The sequence below is a fragment of the Nylanderia fulva genome, unplaced genomic scaffold (assembly GCF_048542155.1).
Source record: "Nylanderia fulva isolate GAGA-0341 unplaced genomic scaffold, ASM4854215v1 Scaffold20, whole genome shotgun sequence".
Lineage (NCBI taxonomy): Eukaryota > Metazoa > Arthropoda > Insecta > Hymenoptera > Formicidae > Nylanderia > Nylanderia fulva.
In genome coordinates, this window is record NW_028190264.1 from 534060 (window position 1) to 556674 (window position 22615).

A 22615-nucleotide genomic window follows, 5' to 3' on the forward strand; every position below is an offset into this window, starting at 1 on the left:
TTTATTTTACAGATGAAGTCGATTTCAAAACCGCGAAAAAAACGATCTTAATAAAACACGTTACGTTATTTTATATCAAATATTTTATATCGAGTTTGCTTCAGAAATTTTTGTTTTATGGAAGAGTTTTTAAATAAAATATTTGATATAATTGTTTTATTATATGATATTAATAATATTAAATTAATAAGAAATAATATTAAATTAATAATTGCAAATTATATTAATACTGATATTTGTCTATCGTAATAAATATCTGCTTGATAATAGAAAAAAAAGAGCACGGTTAATTTCCGTAATCAATTTTAATTGCTGTTTATAAAAACCTTTTGCAATCGCGAATATTACAATACTATAAAGGAATCATCTATTGGAAATATCCATCTGGTTGTACGAATAGGTTTTTACCACGGATGAATGAACTGTAAAGGAAAATTCCACGATAGAAATTACGTTTGCTTGTACAAATTCGCGGGAAACACGAGAATTCTCTGGTTAATTGATAACTTTGAATTAAATATAATTTGCGCTTTACTCTGTTAGAGTAGAAAGCTCATTTGAAAGCACGCTGGAAAATCCGATTAGAAAAGAAATAATTTTAAATATTCAATATATTCAATACTATTGAAAAAGTGTGTCTTATCTCAATAAAGATCTGGATCAATCTTGAAAAAGAGGCGTATAAAATTAATCGTTTTCGATTTTCTCTTCCAACTATAAATGTTATATTTTCAATAATCAGATCTGGACGTAAGAAAGTATATTAGATAGATTATTAAACAGAAGAGAATAAAATTTGAAGTTTATTAAATAGTCTCAAAAATAATTTCGAGTTTATAAATACTCTTTATAATTTGAAGTTTTATAAATAATATACCTGAATAATTTTTTCTAAAGGCAAAACGTCTTTTTTTCTCAAAGATTCGTCTTTTAAACGTCTTTAATAGAATGTTCTATTAAAGTTGCGCGTATCATTGTTCTTTTTCTTATCAGCATGACATTGCTTTCTTTCGTAATAATTTGCGTGCAAGCGCGATCGCGAATTTTTATCGATATGTATCGTAAATATCTCAATAATAGCAGCTCTTTCAGAAAATTATCTAGAGAGAGACAGAAGGAGTGTTTCTCCAAATCTCTACATAGCAGGTCGGTTTGTATTAAAATCGTGTAACATTGCGAGATAAGGCGCGCTTTTATCTCGTAAGTTGGATTCTAAATTATCAGATGCAAAAAATGTCGCAATTTCGTATCGATAAAGTTTCACTCTTCGTTTTCGGGACTGACACACATACACGCAGATCTTTCAACAAGATCATATCTTTCATTCATTCTATAAATCTTTCGCGTCTAGCACATTTTTTATTCTAAAGACATTGACACCGCTTATTCAAGTTGCACCATCTTCTTTTTCTTCCTTTCTTTTTTGTGAAGAAATGAATCATCGGATTTTTCGGATCTTGTGAAGTCCAGAGAGATTTAAAACATTCATCTATTTCTTCGACAAAGATTCCGTTGAAAATGACGCAAAGGTGGAATTAAAAAAAAAAAAAAATTATTCGCTGACGCGCGATACGCTTGATGTAAACAAAAGTGGCAATTATAAACAGCAATTTGCAAAATATGCATAAGGATGTAATAGTGAATTTTATAATTATAGTCATAAATCAATAAATTATTCGCGTTAAATGTACAAAATTGAATTTTGTGATTATAATCAGGACTCGAATAAAAAATAATAAAATACAAAAATTCTTAAAGGTAAATCGACTTTCTACGATCTTCTGTACCCGCATACCTTTAGCATATATTTCGAAGATGTTGTCTTTCTCCCATGGATCGGCAGACCGTTGCTACACGTGAGTTACACGTTGATCGATGTAACTTTCGCATTTGCTGCCGCATGTGATAGTCGGGCTACTTTCTTCGTGACACCTCTCGGTAAAAGCGGCGCGACGAACTCACCGGAAATTCCACCAGCATTTCTTATCTGAAGGCCTCGCGACGATGCATCGCAGCAAATGTCCCATGGTCGTTCACTGTTCGTGTACCGGGAAATCGATTCGCCGAATATGCGACCTCGATGCGTACAAAGGAGAGAAATTCCACATGGGTTTTCCCATCATTATATTGAGGTCGTATAATGAACCGTTCGGGCAATTAGCTTCATTTATTACCCGTTATCTTTTTTCGTCAGAACAGTTCAAACATGTGATCTTCTTTCTTCGAAAGATAACGCCCCGTTGAAATTTTTCAAATTTCGCTGTGTGTTGCACGGGAGCTAAAATTATAAGAAACAGAACAAATTATTAAAATAATATTAACAGATTATTAAAATAAAAATGATTAAAACTATTTTTAAAATAATTTATTAAATAAATAATTTTATTTTTTAAAAATCGTTAAAATAATCATTTTTGTTTAAATTTATAGTAAATTAAAAGTATATAATGTGTAATATATATTTTTTAAATATAACATATTTCTAGATTGCTTAATTAAAATAAAACGGATTTTATCAAAATCAAAATATACTTTTTCGCAATATTTGATGTATCAACATTACTTCTATTCTCGTAATTGATATTTAAATTCAATAAGATCTATTTATACACTTATTCGCAGAAAACCATTTGGCCTCAATTACTTGTAATTACTACTAATACTATAATCTACTAATCTACTAAAATATAATATATATAATCGCGAGGTCGAACTGTGCGTACACGTGTAACCAATAACAAAGTTTTCTGATAAATAAACCGAAATAAATAATAAAGTATCTATTTAGGACGTACTATCGTTTAATGTTACTACATCGATCGATTATTTTACGATGGAAATTTTTTGGCGTACGTGTTTATTGATACAGGTGAATATCGCCGACGTCAATGTCCGGATTATCTGGGGGAAAACCTACGATAACGATAGAAAATGTGTAAATAATCTTAAACATTGTATTTGCTCGATATACGCATATCTCCGACGTCATATTTCAACAATTAAACTATTGTTTTAATTATTAAGAATACAATTTTCTCTTTTTTCTAACGTTTTAAAATTTATTCCTACGAGTAACATTGAATGCATTTTGAACTAAATTAAAAATTAAATTAAAACTATTTTAAATATATTTAATTTAATTTTACATTTAATATATATATAATATATAAAAAAATAAATATAAAATATATTTAATTTATTTCAATTCATTATGTTCTTAAAATTTTTGCACACCTACGTAAAGAAAAGAAGAACAATTAGGATAATTTCTGATTAAAGCTCTAGAAACATGTTTAGTGATAAAATAAATACTTAAATCAAAGCATATATTTTAATTTATCAAAGATAAAAATTTAACAAAATGATATTAATATATAGCAGCATAATTAAGGCTTATTCAGGTAAACTTGCATAGCTGCATATATATGCGCAAAAGATTCGATCGATCACGTGCCTAATGTGTAAGAATGCCACATAGTTGCATTATATTAAACAACACATGATTGGTTGATTCATAAATATGCATTATGCGGAGGCACTTCAAGTTTGCCTGTATGCATAAATTTATATATATATACATTTATGGAACAACACAATCTTATGAATATCAACATAAATTATGAATAACGTCATTTGTATTACAATATAAAATGCTTTGAAAAAAATATGATTGAAAAAGCAAAAGAAAAGTAATCGATGGAAATTATTTTCTATTATACTATTAGACGTCCATACGTGATATGATGTTATTTCGATTGCAATTGCGTGCAATTGCATTCGCGATTTGCACGCGACACTACTTATCAGTCACACACATAATATCGCATAATTGCGTGCACATGCATATTTACACCGCTCCAATATTCATTGATAAGTGCCATGACGAGATATGACTTTCTTAAAACGATACGATACTTGCACAAGTACTCGCGACAAGCGGGTCATCGAGGTCTCAGCAATAATTTTTCGATATAAAATACGGTTGCTAAATGGACACTGAGAATACTTGCAATACAAATTATTACAAACACATTTTTGCATTGTAAAATGCATTCCGCACAAATACTTTTGAACTGAGACAGCGAGGGGTTCTCACGATTCTAATAACTAATCAATTTTTTTGCGAAATAAGTAATTCCATGAATCAATATTAATCAAATGCACAATTTTTTTCTATTAAGGAAAAGATAAGCCTTCTCGCATGCTTTAAATATATTATAATATTATACATAAATTAATAATTAATATATTAATTATAATATTTTTTTTACTAATAAAGTTTGTATCAATATGACGTATTATCTCAATACATATTAATATTTTTCTACTATGTCAATTTATTTTATATTTATGTGTGTATAACATAATAGAAAATATATATTAATATAAATTTAGCTTATGAAAAGTTATTAGAATTATACGCAAAGTAAGCTATTTTCTGAAGTATCGGATTAAGCTAAAGCATTTACACGTTTCTGTTATCTCAAACTTAAAAGATTACTGGTTTATATTGTTTATAAAAAAGAAGCGATTAAAGGGATTATATAAGACAAAAGAAAGGTAGCACTTTTAAATTTGTGCCGCGACAAATACTACTATTATATTCAGCTATATAACACAGAGTTGGGGAAGTACGCTGACTCAAGAATGGACGACCGCATCGCTTTGACATTTCAAACCTCGGTCGTTTCGTGGTGCTTCCTTCTAATATACTAATTGTTTCCTCGTGTCCTGAATATTCCTTATTGTTAGCCGCGATTCAATGACTCGCGTGATCTATTTAGTGCTAATTGACACGACTATGCAAATAAAGATTTGCAAAAATGAAAATGATAACTAGTTTTAGTTTGATAAATACTTGATGAATAACATTCTCGGGATGTTTATGATAACGAATGTCGCATTAATTTAACGTTTATTTCGCACATTCATATTTTTTTGCAAATTCGTGTATCACAATCATGTTTCTAGATTAAATGCATAAATTGAAGATTCATTGAATCTATCATGTCATTATTTGTAAGTGATATTAAATACCTCATTTAAAATCATTTCGATTACTTTTCGATTACTTTTTATTTAAAATAATAATCACACATATGCTCTCTTTTCTAAAGGTTTTTCAGAATTTTGTTATGCTATCAAATCAATTACACAATTTAAATTTTGTAATTGAAGATGTAAGAATGAAGAAAAATCCACACAATTTGTAATTAGTCAATTTTAAATAAATAATAAATAAATATTTTAAATTATCGATGCTTGGTTTCTTTATTGTGCTAAATTTTTCAATTTTGCATTTAATACTCTGTAATCTCAGTATAAAAATATTACTGAGTATGTTTGCCAACAAGGAAGTATGTAAATTTGTAAATCTGACACTTACAGCATCTTCTCTGTCAATTTTTTCCAACGAATTTCATATGCTTGACTGGCCATCTGTTATTGCCAAATATTGACGAATGGCATTCCAAGTCAAGTTTATAGAAAGCCCAATTTTTTCTGCTGCTCTTGGTCGATGTGTGTTCCTTCGTTCACTGCAGGAAATTCACGCTGCTTTGTCTGTAGCTCCAGAAGAAGGAAAAACTCGAAAATGATGATTGTGCGAGATAGATGTCGACTGCTACCGGTCCTCACTGAGAAACTGTAAAATTTTCAAAACGAAAATATAAACTACGTGTAAAATAATATTATGATACTATATGATGTCAACTTACAAACTGCTCGTCTCCTGTTAATGCAACGTCTGTGAACTCCGTTTTAAAATATCCCGATAGATAAAAAAAGAAGGAGAAGGTAAACAGATAAAAAAAGGGATTAAAAACATTCTTATTTTAATCTAGAAGTTTGAAGAATTCATTGATAGAATGGAGAGGAGGAGTTACCATTATTAACATCACTGAGCTCTACTGAGATTATGTCTTATTAATCTCAGATAAATATTGGTTCACTGTCATTTGTCACGTACATGTGGATTTCCCCATGTATTCTGCTATTAATAGTGATTAGTAATTTTATAATATCATGTTGGAAATTGTAATAGTACACATAAATAATTAACAAAATTATATTATTCAGATAGACTTTGCTTTAGTAAAATTGTAATCGAAAGTTTAAATGTAATAATGTATATATAAGATTGTAGAGCTGCAATAAACGATAAGAATTATTATATATTGGTACATAAAATTTATAATCAAGAGTTGATACTTTAAAGACAAAATCATATTTACTTTGATGTATTACTTTATATATCACGTTCAATGTATACGATAACAATAAAAATTATTTATTTTCGAGATTAAAGTGCAAATGGAAAAAAACTGGAAGAAACTTAGGGACATAAAAATGCAAGAGAAATCTAAGATTTGAATTTATAATCCATTTTATGTCAATATGTCTATTTCTTAATTATATTTCTTTTATAGTACACAATCCAATATACATAATGAAACTAAAAATAAATCACGTTGAACACTAAATACAAATATACAAAAAAAGATACATACTGTAATTATAAATAATTGCGATGAAATAAAATAAAAATAAAATCTTTATTATCAAGATGCATAAAGCATCTAGTAATGGCAATTTTGATGCAAAAGTGATATAACATAAATATATAATACAAGTAGTCAAAAAATGACAACTCTTTTTTATGAATTACAATGCAATTATCATACGTTATAGTGTTCGAGTATACCTTGTCTGATAAGCGGCTCGCATATAGCCCTTGGGAGCAGATGGTATGTGTTCTTTTTCAACGTAATAATTTCGCCATTGTCGAGTTCCAGCTTACCGAAATCGGTTAAGCATTTTACCTGAAAGAGAAATTATATTTAATTACTATCGACACAAAACTAATTATAATACTCTTTCTATTTCTCCCCTTTTCTCTAAAATTTCGAAAATGTTAATGATTTTCACAACATAGTCTAGACTAATCATAGACTAAAATATTCTTTAAAAATATTCATCAAGTCTATAATGAATGTATGTTCTTAATATTTTTCTGAAAAAAAAATCTTAAAGTTCTGATACGTGAAAATAATTAAATGATAAAATCGAATATAAACTTTGAATATTTATAATAATTAGAAAATCCACAAAAATAATTTAAAATATATATAAAAATATACATAGAAATGAGTAAAATGAGTTTCTTGCACAGTTCCTTCTATTATGACTTATATTATATTACAAATACTAACTTCGACATAGAGCATCTTTGGAGGACTCATGTTCACAGTCAGATTCAATCCGATCATCTCCCCTGATTGATCATCTCCGATTGATCTCATGTAGGTGGCCAAAGACTTGTTGTAATTCTGAAACCATTGCACCTCTGCATTTAGCAAATTGGCGGTTATTTCAGTCGGCAGGATGCTACCCAATTCCCAACGCATCTGCCGTAAACGCCTAATCCGATGAAACAGATATGCCAAAATACACCTTTTGTTCCTGAGCAGAGCTGTATGGCGGAAATGCACTGATGGTAATAACTCATTATTTCCTTCATTTTGTATGGCGTTACTGAAACAAAATATTTAAGAAATTTGTAGAAAGCAAAAAAACCTATCAAGAGATTGACATTTACTCTTTGGAATTCTATTTTAATTACTATATTACAGAATTTAGAGACAAAAATATATCACTTTATTAGATTTATTATGTTATTATCATAAGAATCATCACACAAGAACAATATGAATTTATTTTTTTTAGTTGTAAAATAGTTTGGATCAAATGATGTACCTGTCCACCAGATTAGCCTCGTAAAGACTTTGCATCTCTTCAAAAACTTGTCGCATCACCTGTTCCTGAGAATTGGAAACAGCTTTATGATGATACATATCTTTTAAGACTATATTTACAATTAGAATAATGACATTCTAATGCTTACATTAAACGGCCGGATATCTTCATACATATCGAGCTCTGTTATGAGTTTGATAGCTTCTTTCCCAAACATGTTTGCAAAAAACTCTGTATAACCGTTCCTCAAAGTTTATTCAAGTTTTTGTCACATAAGTATATACCTCTGTAATATAAGAGACTCATTATAAAATTGAGTTTATTTATAAATACCTTTTCTCTTATCTACTATCTTGAGTCTTTATCTTCTATTCGTACAACGAATCATACATTGAATAAATCGTGTCGGATTTCTAGCAAACTTGTTTACAAATGTACGTTGAAATTTGAACATTGATCCCGTCATCCGTCATGTCACATCACGTGATCACGTAATCAGCTGTGAACGCGCGAAATAATCTAACCTGCGAGACGCTTGTCGAATTCATAACAACTGTCAAAATATATTATTCTCGATGAAAACAACTGTCAAAATATATTATTCTCGATGAAAATGAACTTCAATCGACACATTTTCACGTTATTTACTAGAATTGATTAATTCGTCACGCCTTCGACTTTGATCATTTCGATGACAAATGACTTTAAATGATTACCTTGATAATGATCACAACTCAGTGATGTTTTAAATAGCTGATTTTATTATGAAGAACAATTTGCAATATTGTCATTTAATTCACTTAAAATTAAGAAAAAAATCCCAAACTACGGAATTCGAATGTCAGATCACACACACATTTTAAATGCATATATGTAGATGGCACCTTGCCACGAAATATAGCGATTAAAGAGATGGAACCTTCAAGAATATTTCGGAATTATCATTTTTTTTAATATTTAATTATTTTTTTAAGATAAATAATTTATTTATTGTTTCATAATTAACTGCATAATTGTTCTTTTTACATATATATAGGCATTTGTTTTTCATACTTATTATTCGAAAAAAATAATTTCATTAATAATTAATGACTTAAAAAAAGTATATATATTAAAATATTATATTATATTTTATATATATATAGTATTCATACATTTATTTTTTTTTAATATTAACATAAATTATAGAAATATTGAATAGATATTAAATATTATTAAATATGCTAAATTATTATAAATAATTATATATTTTCTTTTATATACATAAAGAGAATATAATAATTAAAATATTTATATTTTTATGAACAAAAAGCAATATTTTATTTAGCATAATATTATTTCTATTTAATTCTATTCTATTATTCGTATATATATATATATATATATATATATATATATATTATATATTATATATACCCAGATAGTCACAGTAATTATTATGACATCATTTTGATGTCAAAATGCATCATTTGCCATCTAAATGATGTCATAATAATTACTGTGGCTATATATATATATATATCTGGGTAAATATATATATTATAGCAGCACACTACTTTTCATTTAATTTTTTTTTTAAATACATTTTTTAAATATTTCGATTCATTTAATTTTTTTTTAAATACATTTTTTAAATATTTCGAGATACATATAGAAATTAAATCCTACTGAATCCTAAGTAATATATATATAGTTACATAGTAACCAAGTAGATACAAAATCATCAAAGATAGTGGTTATTTCTTGATGCGTGAGTTCCACTTTAATTATTAAAGTGAACGAGAGCATTATTCTAATTGCCAAGGAAAAATTGATCGTGACCACGCAATCTATTTCTTGTAAAACCGTTTAAAACGCGAGGAACCAGAACTGTCAATTTACTTCCTTAATCGGTAAATTAAGTCACAATTTTCATATTATACAAGTTAATGTTTTTTTCTTTTTCAATGAATTTGTGAAGTTTTATACAAGATAGAGTGGCAATAATGATTTTGTTTTTTGCACTACTTAGCAACTAATTATGAATTATCGAATTCAATATTATCATGTCAATATTAACTCTCTTATACATTTTAAAAGTCAGAATAATTCTACATATATATTATTACTTTTTTTAGATATATATATGCAATTTTAAATATTGTATGTATATAAATATTAATATTTTAAAAGTCATTATTTATAATGATATTTTTTTCGAATAACAAATAGAAAAAACAAATGTCTATATGCATACAAAAAATAATTATTATACCGTTAATTATAAATTAAATAGAAATAATATTATGCTAAATAAAATATTGCTTTTTGTTCATAAAAATATAAATGTTTTAATTATTATATTCTCTTTATGTATATAAAAGAAAATATATAATTATTTATAATAATTTAGCATATTTAATAATATTTAATATCTATTCAATATTTCTATAATTTATGTTAATATTAAAAAAAAATAAATGTATGAATACTGTGATGTTTAAATATTAAAACAATTTCAATGTATTCATTGAAATAAAAGAGAAAAAACTGCTATTATTTCTATAAAAAATAAGAAAAAAAAATATTAATTTCAAATGGCTTTCAATTCTAGACATTAATCGACAAAGATAGTTTCTTTGTTAAAAGAAATTTCTTAAGACATATTTTCGGGGTAATAAATGTCTTGTGACAGGCTATTATATCGGAGAACTTACTTCGCAGAACCCTCGATTTTCTGCCCCGTAATTACCTCTGCGTGTATTTGTATCACGAGCTCGTTAATCATAATATTATATCGCGTGCCTACCATGTCGCCGATGTCCCCGTGCAGCCGAAAGGAAACCCGAAAGCCGAGTCTACGTAAACGAACAGAAAATCCGCGATTAATGCAGTACTTCTCTCTGCGTTGCCTGAAGATAGATCAATCGATCTGATATTAAAGTTCACACATTATTTCTTCGATAGACATAATTAATATTTTATAATCACGATCCGATTAATCACATCCTTCCAATTTCGAAGATGTTGCGTAATAAAAGGGTACAGCAGGAATCGAGTGTTTAAAAATATATATATAATAATTATATAAATTGCATTAAAATTATGATATGTATAAATGTTGCGGAAATCCGAAAAACATTGAAGAAATATCTATAAGATATCTTGAATGTTTTTCAGATGAGTTTTGGATCTTTTCAATGTTTCTCAGTTTTAAATATTGGAACTATTACGCGAAGATTCCTTAAAAAAGTATTAACATAATAAATTTGTTACTTTAGGGTGGAAAAAAGACGACGAGAAGAATGGCGAAGAAGGTGCAACCGGCGGCATTGCAGACAGAAGTTCTTAATGACGAAGAATGGGCGAAGGTATTGGCACGGAAAGGTTTAGTAGGCGAGTAATTTTTACCTCGTAGAAGTATATAAAAGTAACTTCTCTATTAAATATCTTGTCAAAAATATTTTTCATATAATGTCCTTATTTAGTAGTGGACGTATATTCGGATTGGAGTGGTCCTTGCACAGGCATGGTGAGCGTCCTGAAAAAGATAAAGATGGAAATTGGAGGCGATGCTTTGAGTTATGCTACTGTAAGTGTTAGAAAATATAATATAAAAGAATTATCATATAAGATATATTGTATAAGTATAAATAAGAATGTTATTTAATCAAGATATGCTAGAAATAATATATATTTATATTAGAGAAATTACTTTGTATCCAAATTAATCTCCAACATATATAAAATATTCATAGCATGTTACTTTCTTTCAGGCAAATTGCGATCGCGTCACCGATTTAGAGAGATTTCAAGGAAGGAGCGAACCCATATGGATGTTTATTCATGTAAATATTTTGCAAGTAATTTATGTTAGAAACAATTATTATACGATTGAATTCTTTCTTGTGACAGGAAGGACGAATGATTAATTTAATGTTTGGAGCGCATTGTCCGGAATTTGTGAAAATGCTGACGACCGAGCTCGAAAGGGTTCAAAACGGCGGCGAACACGAGTAAGCTGAAAATTAATGACTTCAAAAATTCGTGTGCATTATTAATTAATTATATAATTAAAAATCTGATATAATCTTATATAAAAAAATTAATTTAATATTGATTAAACAATTAATTTATTAAATATCGATCAATTGCAAAAATTCTACGACATCCTAATACGATATGATATTGCAAAATATAAATTTGTTATTACTTTTATATTCTTTATTATATTTAAAAAAAAATGTAGATTCTCATTAGAAGTTTCTGAGAAGAGTCCAGAAGAAGTAACACGACTAAAAATCCAGGAAGAGGCAAAAATAGCCAAGGAAATAGCGAGAAAATCTCGAAAAGGTAAAATATATCATTAACTATAATAAGTACATCACAACTTCTGCCAGAGACAAAATTATATATATATATATATATATATATTGAAAGTTATTTATCGCTTGATATAGTAAAAATATCGTTATAGAAGCTGAAGCTAAAGCGAGATATGAAGCAGAGATGCTGCATCTGACCACTTCATTGTGCAATGAAACTTGTTTGCTGCTGTTTCCTTGGATATTCAAAGACGAAGAAGGACGTAGAAGAGACAAGAGATCCAGCCCACCATATGTGGAATTAGTTGAGGAATTATTACCAGAAAATTACACTGTGGAACAAGAGATACGCAAACGATTGAATGAGGATTTGCTCCAGCAAATGCTCGATGAAGTATTTTAATTTTCCTACAATATATACTATATAATTATATAATATAATAGATTCTCTCATTATATATAGACGTTGTTGGTAAAAATATATCATTTTCTATTCTGTAGTCTACATATAGCTTTTCGGAAGCTGCCAAACAATTGCTCTTTGATGGTAAATGTATGTTTATGCAATTAAAGATTGTCGAAGGGAGAAAGAATATCGAAGTTCATAATTATCTGTGCAGCATTCTGTTCAATGAACCAACATTACCAGAAACAGACGATTCTTTAAACGAAGAGTGGTATAAGATTTATTTTTTGTGTATAATTTCATATATTTGCAAAGTATAGAATTAATTGAAAACTGACATTATGATATTTTCTGACAAATACTAATACTGATGACAAAAGTTTTGACAATGAATAAAAATACTTGCAATTAATATTCTGATAATTTATGTTATTAAAATTAATCATTATATTTTAATCTTTATATAGTTTTGCTGGAAAACACTGCCCAGCTTTTGAAGTCCCTGACAAGGAAAATAAAAAATTTCCATTTGTTTGGACACCTCCAAACCCCAGAAACAAGGCAATCGTTTTTCGTACGATATTCAGTGTTTATACTAACACAACATATCCGGTAAGTATGTGTGAAAATTACATTTCATAAAATTTAATAGTTTCCTTCAAAATCTTTAAAGAGCTTGAATCGAGAAATATATATTAATTCCATATGAAATTAAACAATATAATTATAATTCTGATATATCTCAATATAATTATAACTTTTCAATATTATATTGCTTTAATCTAATTTATTTAAAATTATAATTTATTAAAGAAACATATTTTCTAAATAATAATAATAATGATTATATCATTGTTCTGATCTATGTTGATTTTTTCCACAGTATGAAGATAAACTGACAAAAGTACCAATAACTTTTTTCAAATATGATTATACACGTAAAAATGATTTAAAAATGGTGTTTGAGATGTTCAGTGATGAGGTCATCAATTTTGGTATATTCGAATATGATAAACCACCTGAAGCTAAGATAATCGCAAGAAGTATAGAGGCATTCGAGATGAGCCCAGAGGAAAAAACAGGGTATATATTCTCTTCTATCATATATATAAATTAAAAAATTCGGTAACGTAATCCATTTTTTCAGAATTAAAAAAATTAATATTAAACTTTTATGATTTTCTTTTTCAAAAACTTTAGACAATATGTTATACTACTCTTTTACTTATTTCTATCTTTAAAATAGATATAATTTTACAGATAACATTAAAAAATTTTTTTTAACTTTCATATCTTTAACAATTCTTCAATTATATAAATTTATTTTTGAACATTTCTTTCAAATTCTGAAAAAATTATATATATATATATATATATTATAATTCAATGTAATATATATATATATATATATTGAATTTTTTATATCTTTTATAACAAAAAAACTTTATTTTACCTGAATATTAAATTACTCCTCGTTATATTCACAGTTACGAAATATTCGTCTGCACAGTGAAGAAAGTAGGTTGCGAAGCATTTCTGGGCTTTGCTGGAATTGGACCTTTTCATGTGAGCGAAAATCCGGAGAAGGCTATCGAAGAGTCCAAATTATATTTCCCAGATGTTACTGCCGTAGATGAAACGCAATCGGATGACGAAGAAAAACCCGAGGAACTGGAAGAGAATCAAGATGATGCAATGGCAACATAATTGTTTTGTGGTATAATATATTTATAAGATAGTAAAATAAACAATTTAATAAATTTAAATGTAACAAATAATAATTTTTAATTATAAGATTATAGACAAATTTAATAAATAATGATGTATAATATCGAAGAAAAAAGATCACTAATAAAATTCTATTATATTCTAGCTATGTATAATATGACAAGAAAATAAAGAATAAAGATATTAAATTAATGTTTATTTTTCGGCTACTTTATTTGATGTAAAAAAATAAGATTGCAGTTGAGAGTATCCATTAAAGTGATTCAATGGAATTTATTTTTTGTAATCATAACTGCTACAGTTTTTTACCTTCTCAAATTTTTTACCTTTTAGAATGCATGTGTGAGAATGAGACACAGATTTCAATCCAAAATGTTTCATGTTCTTACAAGTCTCATATTAATGCTCTCGGATTTTGCTCCAATGATTGTTTTTCTGTCAAAGTGCATAATACCAGCTGATCAAATGTAATGATCTCTGTTTTTAAAATGCGCTCTTTTAAAGCATATACCTGCAAGAATATTCAATGTCAAAATTAGTTTCTCATATTCCCTCTGTTGTATATTTTGTACATAATCTTATTTTAAATATTTTAATATATAATATTCTAATAACATTTAAACAAAATACAACTGTACAATATAATTTCTGCAATAATAAACATTATGTACAATTTTATATTAATATTTATTAATATTTTTTAGCAAACATTTAAACTGAATCAGTTTAAATAAAATTTGATACAGATTCTAGTCTTTTTAGATATATTAGGTCTGTTTTTTTTCAGCTGAACTGGCTACACTAGTTCAGAGGTTATCTTTTTCCTTTCAATGTCGAGCAAAAAAAGACAATCTCTGAACTAGTGTAGCCCGTTCAGCTGAAAAGAACAAACCTATTGTATAATATGCAGATAAAACAAATAAACTCATAGTGAGTACTACTTTAAAACCTAATGAATTGTTAATATATATTATCACAACTAGATTTCTTTTTTTAATGGATAATTTTATAGAAAGATACAATATGAAGCTTTCATATACATATAATCAGTCGCAAAAATTAAATTCAATGAAAAATTGATAAAAAGCATAGAAAATTCAATGCACTATTTTTAATAAAATTTAATAAGCTCTTATATGTGATTTTGGCTTCATAATTTAACTGATAAGATATTCATGAGAATAATTTATTTACTTTGAGCAGAAATCATAAATATCTTGGGACATTGGTTCCATTTGTCGCATCTTCCTGTCATGTTTATGATTAATATTATTGAATCCTAAAAAAAGAGAAATAACTATTAATTAAATAATATAATAATCGATAGGGAAACACAAATCTCAACTAATAAGTTGCATAACATCTGATTTTTTAATCAAATCGCACATTTATAAATGTCATCGCGTAAATTTTACTTTCTATATTTCAATGCGTATTTAAATCACGCGCGCATTTAGATTTCGATGAAGCCGTACTGGAAACAGAAACTCGCGAAAAGAAATGTGTGCAAAATTTGTGACATCGATATTGATCATTAATTTCGCGAAAATGCATTACACGTGCACATATGTATAAACAGATGACGTATTCTTCGGAAAGAGATCTAATATAGCATTAGGATCGTCATAAATACAATTAAAATATAGTACGGAATATCTCGTTGTCGCGAGGCTAGGCACGAAACACCATACACTTGTTTACGAGTCGTAATATCGCTTCGATCAAAGTATTCTACGCATTTGCGCTTTATAATTGCGTTTCGCATGCTTTAATGCGTTTAATGTCACCGCATAATACTGTTTTAATTAAAGAATTTTTCGTACAATACCTAATAATCGTGGACGAGAGAGAGATACGTACGACTTGACCTTCAGCCGGCGCTGGAATGCGGCGCATCACGTGATCGCGCGTCACGTGTCACCTGACATGTGACAGCCGCAGAGTGGGGGAACAGCTGTGCGCGCGTCAGTTCCCCCTCCTGCGCAGTACGACGAAGCGAGAGAGACGCATTTCTTTCTCTCTCCTCTCTCTCTCTCTCTCTTTGAAGATTTTCGAAAAATCGTTTTTTATCAAGTGTACACAGTGTATTATTTACATGTATGTGTGTGTTTGTGTATGAAAATATTTTTATAATACATATATATATATATATGCATATATATATAAATATATAATATATAAATAGCCAAACTTAAAATACGAATTTAGGACCGCAAAACAAACAAATATTTTATTTGGAAGTTTGCTCGCAAACGGTTCCTTGCAAAGATATTGATTTTTGAAATTTTAAACTATAGGAATTAATTAATAATATCGAAATAATTTAGATTCATGAACGTCCGCAGAGGGAGGCAAAATAGGGGCATCTGCCCTCATCCTTATTGGAATCAGTAAATAAATTAAACATTTGCTCTCCTTTTGAATAAACACTAGAATTTATTTGCATATTTAATATAAAAAAAAATAAAAATAATAAACAAATAAAATTTAAAAAAATTAAGAACAAAAAATTAAAAAAATCTAATTATGTCCCCTCCTGGAAAAAATCCTGCCGACGCTCATAATGTTTAAATTTATTTTCTTTATTAGTTTACAGTAAACAATTTAATGTAATTATTAAATATTTTGTTCAAAATGATGATCTCCAGCGTGGAGACAATAAAGCATATTAATAATTGCATCTGTCAATTAATAGCTGACTGACATGATATAGGTGCAAATGCTTGTCTTCGCGTTGGAGGTTATATTATTTTGAGAGAACAAAATATTTAATAATTATACATTACATTGATTACTGTAAATAAGCAATAAAGAGGATAAATCTAAATTATTTCGATATTATTCATTCCTATAGTTCAAAATTTTAAAAGTCAATATCTCTTCAAGGAAGCGTTTGCGAGCAAACTTCCATATAAAATACTTTTTTGTTTTGAGGTCCTAAATTCGTATTTTAAGTTTGGCTGTTTAAGTTTAGCCCGGAAACACCCTGTATATATGTATGTGAAAAGCTCGAAAAGCAAGTTTCTAAAGAAATTACTAGCTAAAGGTCTGTTCTTTTTTATTCTTATTAATTGTCGTGAAAGGGAACACACCTTTTCTAGTAACCTTATCTAGTAACTTGTGCTGTTCGCAAAACGAGTTTCTCTTCTATGTCTTGCGTTGATTCGTGGCAGAAAAAATGACAGACAGTTCGTGACCTAATTCATTGTTCGCAAGGAGAGAAAGATGAAAGTTCCACGGTTACGTTTATCATGTGTTGTATGTTTGACGAAGTCATTAACATAAATATATAGTTAGTTTTACAAGACTATCTAGATTTTTGAAGAAAAGGCGTAATTGAAAAGATGCAGTGAGTATATATTGATCTCGCTAAAGTGCTAAAAATATTCTTGCGCGAGTTCTTTTTCTCTTCGCTGTCACTTTTACTTTCAAAACAGCTGTTTGTCAATACGGCTGATTAATTTCATCTGTTATGTTAATTTCCTTTCACGAAATTGATAAGCATGCGTTTTAAAATATTATTTTTTTGTCCCTTATTAACGCTGACATTGACATTTGTTATAACGTAATGTGTCATAACACTCGTATCTGTTTTAATGTAGAGGGGATATCTATATATATTAAAGTATTTCACCCCCAAAATATCCTAAAAATATATTATAACTTTGCTTGGAAGGAAGAAGTTTCAATGTAAACAATAAATCGCATTTAATAAAATATACATTTCTTGTTAATAAGTTAATAATAGGTATGTAAAAGAATAATTATTTGTATTTTGTTTGTATGAAGAATATAAATAAAAGATACGATAATAGATTCATTTCCAGAAATTGCATCATCTTTTATAAAAAAAAATTTCTGATAAAAATTTGTAAAAATTCTATTCCATTTATTTTAATTAGATTTTAATAGTAGTTTCTTTAATCTTATGTGAGATTTTTATTTTAAAAAATTGCAAATAAGGAAATATTAAAATATTAAAATTAAAGTTGCGAGTTGTGCAACATATATGAATATGATGTAATCTTTACTCTGTATAATGTTACATTATAAGATTTTCTCATTTTATATTTTTATTTACAATAATATTATTCTTATTCTAATATATACTTTACAAAAATTTTATTTTTATGATAAAATTTGGTAAAAAGTATAAAAAGTGCATGTATAAACAGAAATATTTTTATTTCTATTAAATATTTATAAAAATTATGAACAAAAATATTAATTTTTTTATAGTTAATTAAATTTCATAATTAAATTTAAAAAAAATAAATGTATGATAATTTTACAATTAATATATTATTAATTACAGATATGGAATCGTTTCTACAACTTTTTAATCCACAAGATGATAAGGACATAAGAAAAAGGCAGTGGGATGATTTTGGAAATAATGGAAATGGATTATCGGATTGTGAAACTTCTAGTACCGATGAAGATCAAGAGGACTGTCTGCCACCGGAGCCTGAACACGGAAACGTAGAATATAAATTAAAATTAATAAATCCATCTAGTCAACGTTTTGAACATCTTGTTACACAGATGAAATGGAGACTAAGAGAAGGACACGGAGAGGCAATTTATCAAATTGGTACAAATAATTAAAATATTTAGTCTTGCATTACTTTTCTCTCAATATTTTTTGCTTTGCTTATCTTTTAACATATTCAATATGTAGGAGTGGAAGACAATGGAAAATTGACTGGTCTAACAAAAGAGGAAATGAAGGCGTCCTTAAAAACTCTGAAAGACATGGCTTCCAGACTGGGTGCTACTATAAGAATATTACGCGAGCGTATAGTTACGAGTTCTACTACTAATAATAAAAATAAAACTTTGGCATCTCAAAATAGGAATAATAATAAGGAGGAAAAGAAGGTCGCTGAAGTATTAGTAAAAAAGTTACGAAAGGACGACAGAGAGGACCAGGATAGCATCATGGATCTGAGACTGGCGGTCATTGGTGCGCAAGATGCTGGAAAGTCGACTCTCTTAGGTGAGAGAATTAGCAGAGGATATTTAAGGTAGAGACACTGACAGTCTACACTACACTCTGCTACTTAGTTGTCTGCTGTTTATCTTATGTACGAATTCTTCGAGAGTATAATTACCAAGATTATATAAATAATAATAATATAAATATAAACTGTCAATGTGTATATAGGAGTACTGACGCAAGGTGAGTTGGACAATGGTAGAGGAAGAGCGAGGCTTAATATGTTGCGTCATCTGCACGAGATAAAAACGGGTCGTACATCGTCGATATCGCACGAGATCATCGGATTCGATAGCACGGGTCACATCTTGAACTATGCTGAAATGGCCACAGCCGAAGAGATATGCGAACACGCCTCGAAAGTCGTTACATTTATTGATTTAGCTGGACACCGCAAGTACTTGAGGACGACGGTACTCGGGCTCACAGGTATGTAATTCTAAAATTTCTAATTATGAGCTTATAATTACACGATATGTTATAATGAATAACTTATATATCTTATATATAATAATGAATATATTATATATAACTTATATATTATAACATTTAACAAATAATTTATATATGTTTTTGCTGTTTAATAAAAAAGTTATTATTAAGAAATATATACATATATTTGAAAAGTCATATTTCCTTAGGATATTCACCGCATCATGTTATGCTAGTCATAGCGCCGCCTCTAAATGAAGTATCGCAGGAACATATGGCTCTCTGTTTAGCATTAAAACTTCCATTCTTCATTGTCGTGAATAAAATCGATTTAGGATTCTGCGACATATCTGAGACTCTAGTTCAACTTGAGAATGCTATGATGACACAAGGATATCCCAAGCAATTAGTATTGTTTAGCAATAATGATATACCGTCATGGGACTGTACGTCAGATGTGATACCAGTATTTAGTGTCAGTTGTGTTACCGGTGAAGGCCTTGAAGAATTGACCATGTTTATCAAAAATTTGACACCTTATGAGATGAATTCAATTGACTCTGATCCAGAATCCTGTCTATTTCAAATTGACGAAACATTTAGGTAGATAATAGTCTCAAATTTATATTTCACGAATAATCAGTTTTATGAATCTTCGATATTTTAAGAATAATTAATATATGAATAATAAATAATTTTTACATATATCTTTAGTGTTTCAAAAGTAATTTGCTTTATAAAAAAAAATCTTTTTTATAAGTATTATACGATGTAACTTTTTTATTTTACTGTGTATAGGGTAGCAGGTTTGACGCAACCAGTTTTAGGAGGATTACTCGTTAAAGGAGCGATTGCACCAGGAACTCGTTTATTAGTAGGACCTTTACCAGATGGAGAATTTAGTCCAGTAAGAGTAGTTAGTTTACATCGTAATAAAGCTCCGTGTTGTTTAGTTCGAGCGTCGCAAAGCGCCAGTTTAACTTTAGCGCCACCGACGAACCGTAGTCCTCCTCTACCACATCTTCGCCCAGGAATGGTTTTAGTCTCTCTACGTGATCGCCCACACGCGACACTTTTCTTTCAGGTGTGTGGAGAAGCTTTGATGCATGTGGTGTGAATTCTATAAGCTATGCTGGTAGTATATCAATCTAAATTCTTGTTTTCATTAATTTTCTATAAAATATTAAAATATTTTATGAATTAATTATAAAGAACTTGTTTGTGTTAATATTGCTAATATTGTTTTTAAAAACATGAATTGATTTGCCAAGAATAGGAATATTTAAGAATGGTCAACTTATGTTCCATCCAATTTGTAGATTTAAATATGAAATTTAAATATTATAAATGTTGTTTTAGGCAACAGTACTGATATTATATCACGCCACTGCGATATTCCCCGGTTTTCAAACGACAGTACACGTGGGTAATGTGAGACAGACTTGCGTCATTGAAGGGATAATGGATGTGAAAGATAGGGGACTGCAGACAAACGACACTGCTTCTGTATTATTTAGATTCGTTAGCCATCCAGAATATCTTCATGTCGGAATGCAACTCTTGTTCAGAGAGGGACGAACTAAGGGAATTGGTACAATTACACAGATCTTTCCTTTGATTGGATCACAGAACTCGATAAAGTGAAAAAAATTATATGACAATGTAAAATAATAACCGATATACAATTTTCTAGTATTTATATAACTTATAAAAGAAAGAAGGAAAAGTACATAAATTTTTATTTTAAAGTAGAGTCATATTTATTGGTATAAAAAATAATTAATTAATTGTTTTTTCATTATATGCTTCTCCAAACAGAGAATCTTTCTTAAAGTATCGATATCAATATTGATTTATGTAATAGATACAAAGCTTTCAAAATTTTTATTAATATTTATAAAATATTTTAATTTTCAAATAAATACGTTTATGTAAATTTAATCTTATCATTTTTTTTATTATTTATACTATTTGATCAATTTGCAGAATTCTCCAAATAATGTGACTCCTTACTGTTTTGAGTAGCATATTAATGTCATGCAGAAAGAATTTAGTTTCGTTTGTTATAAGTAGTTAGATTTTATTAGTGTAAATGAAAGAAAGAAAAATCTAGTATGTTTGTGAATATAGAGGCATAAAACTAGGATTTTTTGGCCTATTAGCAGATATTTAATTATTTTGAACAATGTGCATATATATATATATATATATATATATATATATATATATATATATATATATTAATATATTAGAAAACGAATTTACTTTTGTGTTACAAATATTTAGTGATGTTATTAGGATATGTCCAAAAGAGCAGGTGATATGCGGTATGTTTTTATATAGGTAGTCAAATTTTTTTTTTTGAATAGAATAGGACCTCAATATAAAAATATAAAATTGTAAGATTTAAGATTTTCTTTTATTATGTGCATATATAATTTTGTATATAAATATGTCATATCTTAAATCTATAATGTGATATATATTTTAATTACTTAATAATTTTTAAATAATTGGTGTATGTGCACATAATAATTATAAAAAGTTCTTGCTAAGCTTTTGAAAATGCAGAGTATCAGATATAAAGCACAACTTCGTTTATTAATCTGCAGATTTCTTTATATATCTTATAAAAAAATTTGCAAGTACATGTATTTTACAAATGTAATATAAAAATGAATAAGAAGGTAATTTTTTTGTATTATAGCTTGAAAATAAAAAAAGCATAATAGTGTCAAAACTCTTCGATAGTACATATTTTCTCAATGATTATACAAAGCATATGTATCATTCGATGTGGTGGATTCTGATGATTAATACACTTGTTAATGAATATTATTTTATTATGCTATCTCTTTGTTCCCTTTTAAAGAAAAGATTACCTATTATAATGTAAGATATTGAATTTAAGAATATGTATATAATAATTCTTTATAATCTTTAGAATTATATATATATATATATATATATATGTATATATGTATATATAAT

At 28.0% G+C, this 22615-nt stretch overlaps 3 protein-coding genes and 1 long non-coding RNA gene across 13 annotated transcripts; 2 read left to right on the top strand and 2 right to left on the bottom strand.

The window, feature by feature from the left end:
* Positions 1-286: 286 nt before the first annotated feature.
* On the bottom strand, positions 287-5523 carry LOC146723389 (uncharacterized). The gene is made up of 3 exons (XR_014924597.1): positions 5387-5523; positions 1796-2278; positions 287-1489 (listed from the first exon to the last, which is right to left on the bottom strand). It is a non-coding gene; the product is annotated as an uncharacterized LOC146723389 (long non-coding RNA).
* Positions 5524-16114, bottom strand: LOC114944226 (DNA replication complex GINS protein PSF1). 9 transcript variants are annotated; one of them, XM_085482287.1, is made up of 12 exons: positions 16022-16087; positions 15388-15472; positions 14520-14704; positions 13919-14136; positions 11146-11275; positions 10452-10592; positions 7904-8041; positions 7756-7820; positions 7212-7533; positions 6704-6821; positions 5718-5746; positions 5524-5644 (listed from the first exon to the last, which is right to left on the bottom strand). In XM_085482287.1, exons 7-12 carry the CDS (start codon positions 7970-7972, stop codon positions 5624-5626), a joined length of 624 nt encoding a protein of 207 aa, XP_085338413.1. In that variant the 5' UTR covers positions 7973-8041; positions 10452-10592; positions 11146-11275; positions 13919-14136; positions 14520-14704; positions 15388-15472; positions 16022-16087; the 3' UTR covers positions 5524-5623. The 9 variants fall into 9 exon arrangements, with proteins under 9 accessions (XP_085338413.1, XP_085338414.1, XP_085338412.1 ...); XM_085482288.1 differs by lacking the exon at positions 10452-10592 and having other exon boundaries at positions 16054-16114; XM_085482286.1 differs by lacking the exon at positions 10452-10592.
* LOC114944228 (uncharacterized) lies at positions 10634-14303 on the top strand. Its single transcript, XM_029320037.2, has 11 exons — positions 10634-10776; positions 11016-11130; positions 11223-11326; positions 11511-11582; positions 11650-11750; positions 11984-12087; positions 12212-12453; positions 12561-12736; positions 12933-13077; positions 13349-13548; positions 13953-14303. Exons 1-11 carry the CDS (start codon positions 10759-10761, stop codon positions 14170-14172), a joined length of 1497 nt encoding a protein of 498 aa, XP_029175870.2. The 5' UTR covers positions 10634-10758; the 3' UTR covers positions 14173-14303.
* Positions 16115-17348: 1234 nt separating the features above from the next.
* On the top strand, positions 17349-22462 carry LOC114944045 (GTP-binding protein 2). Of its 2 annotated transcripts, none has more exons than XM_085482377.1 (7): positions 17349-17542; positions 18509-18787; positions 18875-19192; positions 19361-19621; positions 19834-20227; positions 20423-20759; positions 20984-21049. In XM_085482377.1, the coding sequence occupies exons 2-6, from the start codon at positions 18511-18513 to the stop codon at positions 20739-20741; spliced, it is 1569 nt and encodes a 522-aa protein (XP_085338503.1). In that variant the 5' UTR covers positions 17349-17542; positions 18509-18510; the 3' UTR covers positions 20742-20759; positions 20984-21049. The 2 variants fall into 2 exon arrangements, with proteins under 2 accessions (XP_085338503.1, XP_029175599.2); XM_029319766.2 differs by having other exon boundaries at positions 17351-17542; positions 20423-20708; positions 20984-22462.
* Positions 22463-22615: the final 153 nt, after the last annotated feature.

Coding starts and splice junctions, on each gene's coding strand:
- LOC114944226 (XM_085482288.1), bottom strand. CDS start 7,972: ATGTTTGGGAAAGAAGCTATCAAACTCATAACAGAGCTCGATATGTAT. Junction 7,534..7,755: donor GAGGCTAATCTGGTGGACAG/GTACATCATTTG, acceptor ATTTTGTTTCAG/TAACGCCATACAAAATGAAG. Junction 5,747..6,703: donor CGAGCCGCTTATCAGACAAG/GTATACTCGAAC, acceptor CGGAGTTCACAG/ACGTTGCATTAACAGGAGAC.
- LOC114944228 (XM_029320037.2), top strand. Junction 12,454..12,560: donor TCCAGCAAATGCTCGATGAA/GTATTTTAATTT, acceptor TCTATTCTGTAG/TCTACATATAGCTTTTCGGA. Junction 13,549..13,952: donor AGCCCAGAGGAAAAAACAGG/GTATATATTCTC, acceptor TTATATTCACAG/TTACGAAATATTCGTCTGCA.
- LOC114944045 (XM_029319766.2), top strand. CDS start 18,511: ATGGAATCGTTTCTACAACTTTTTAATCCACAAGATGATAAGGACATA. Junction 20,228..20,422: donor CAAATTGACGAAACATTTAG/GTAGATAATAGT, acceptor TACTGTGTATAG/GGTAGCAGGTTTGACGCAAC. Junction 20,709..20,983: donor ACGCGACACTTTTCTTTCAG/GTGTGTGGAGAA, acceptor ATGTTGTTTTAG/GCAACAGTACTGATATTATA.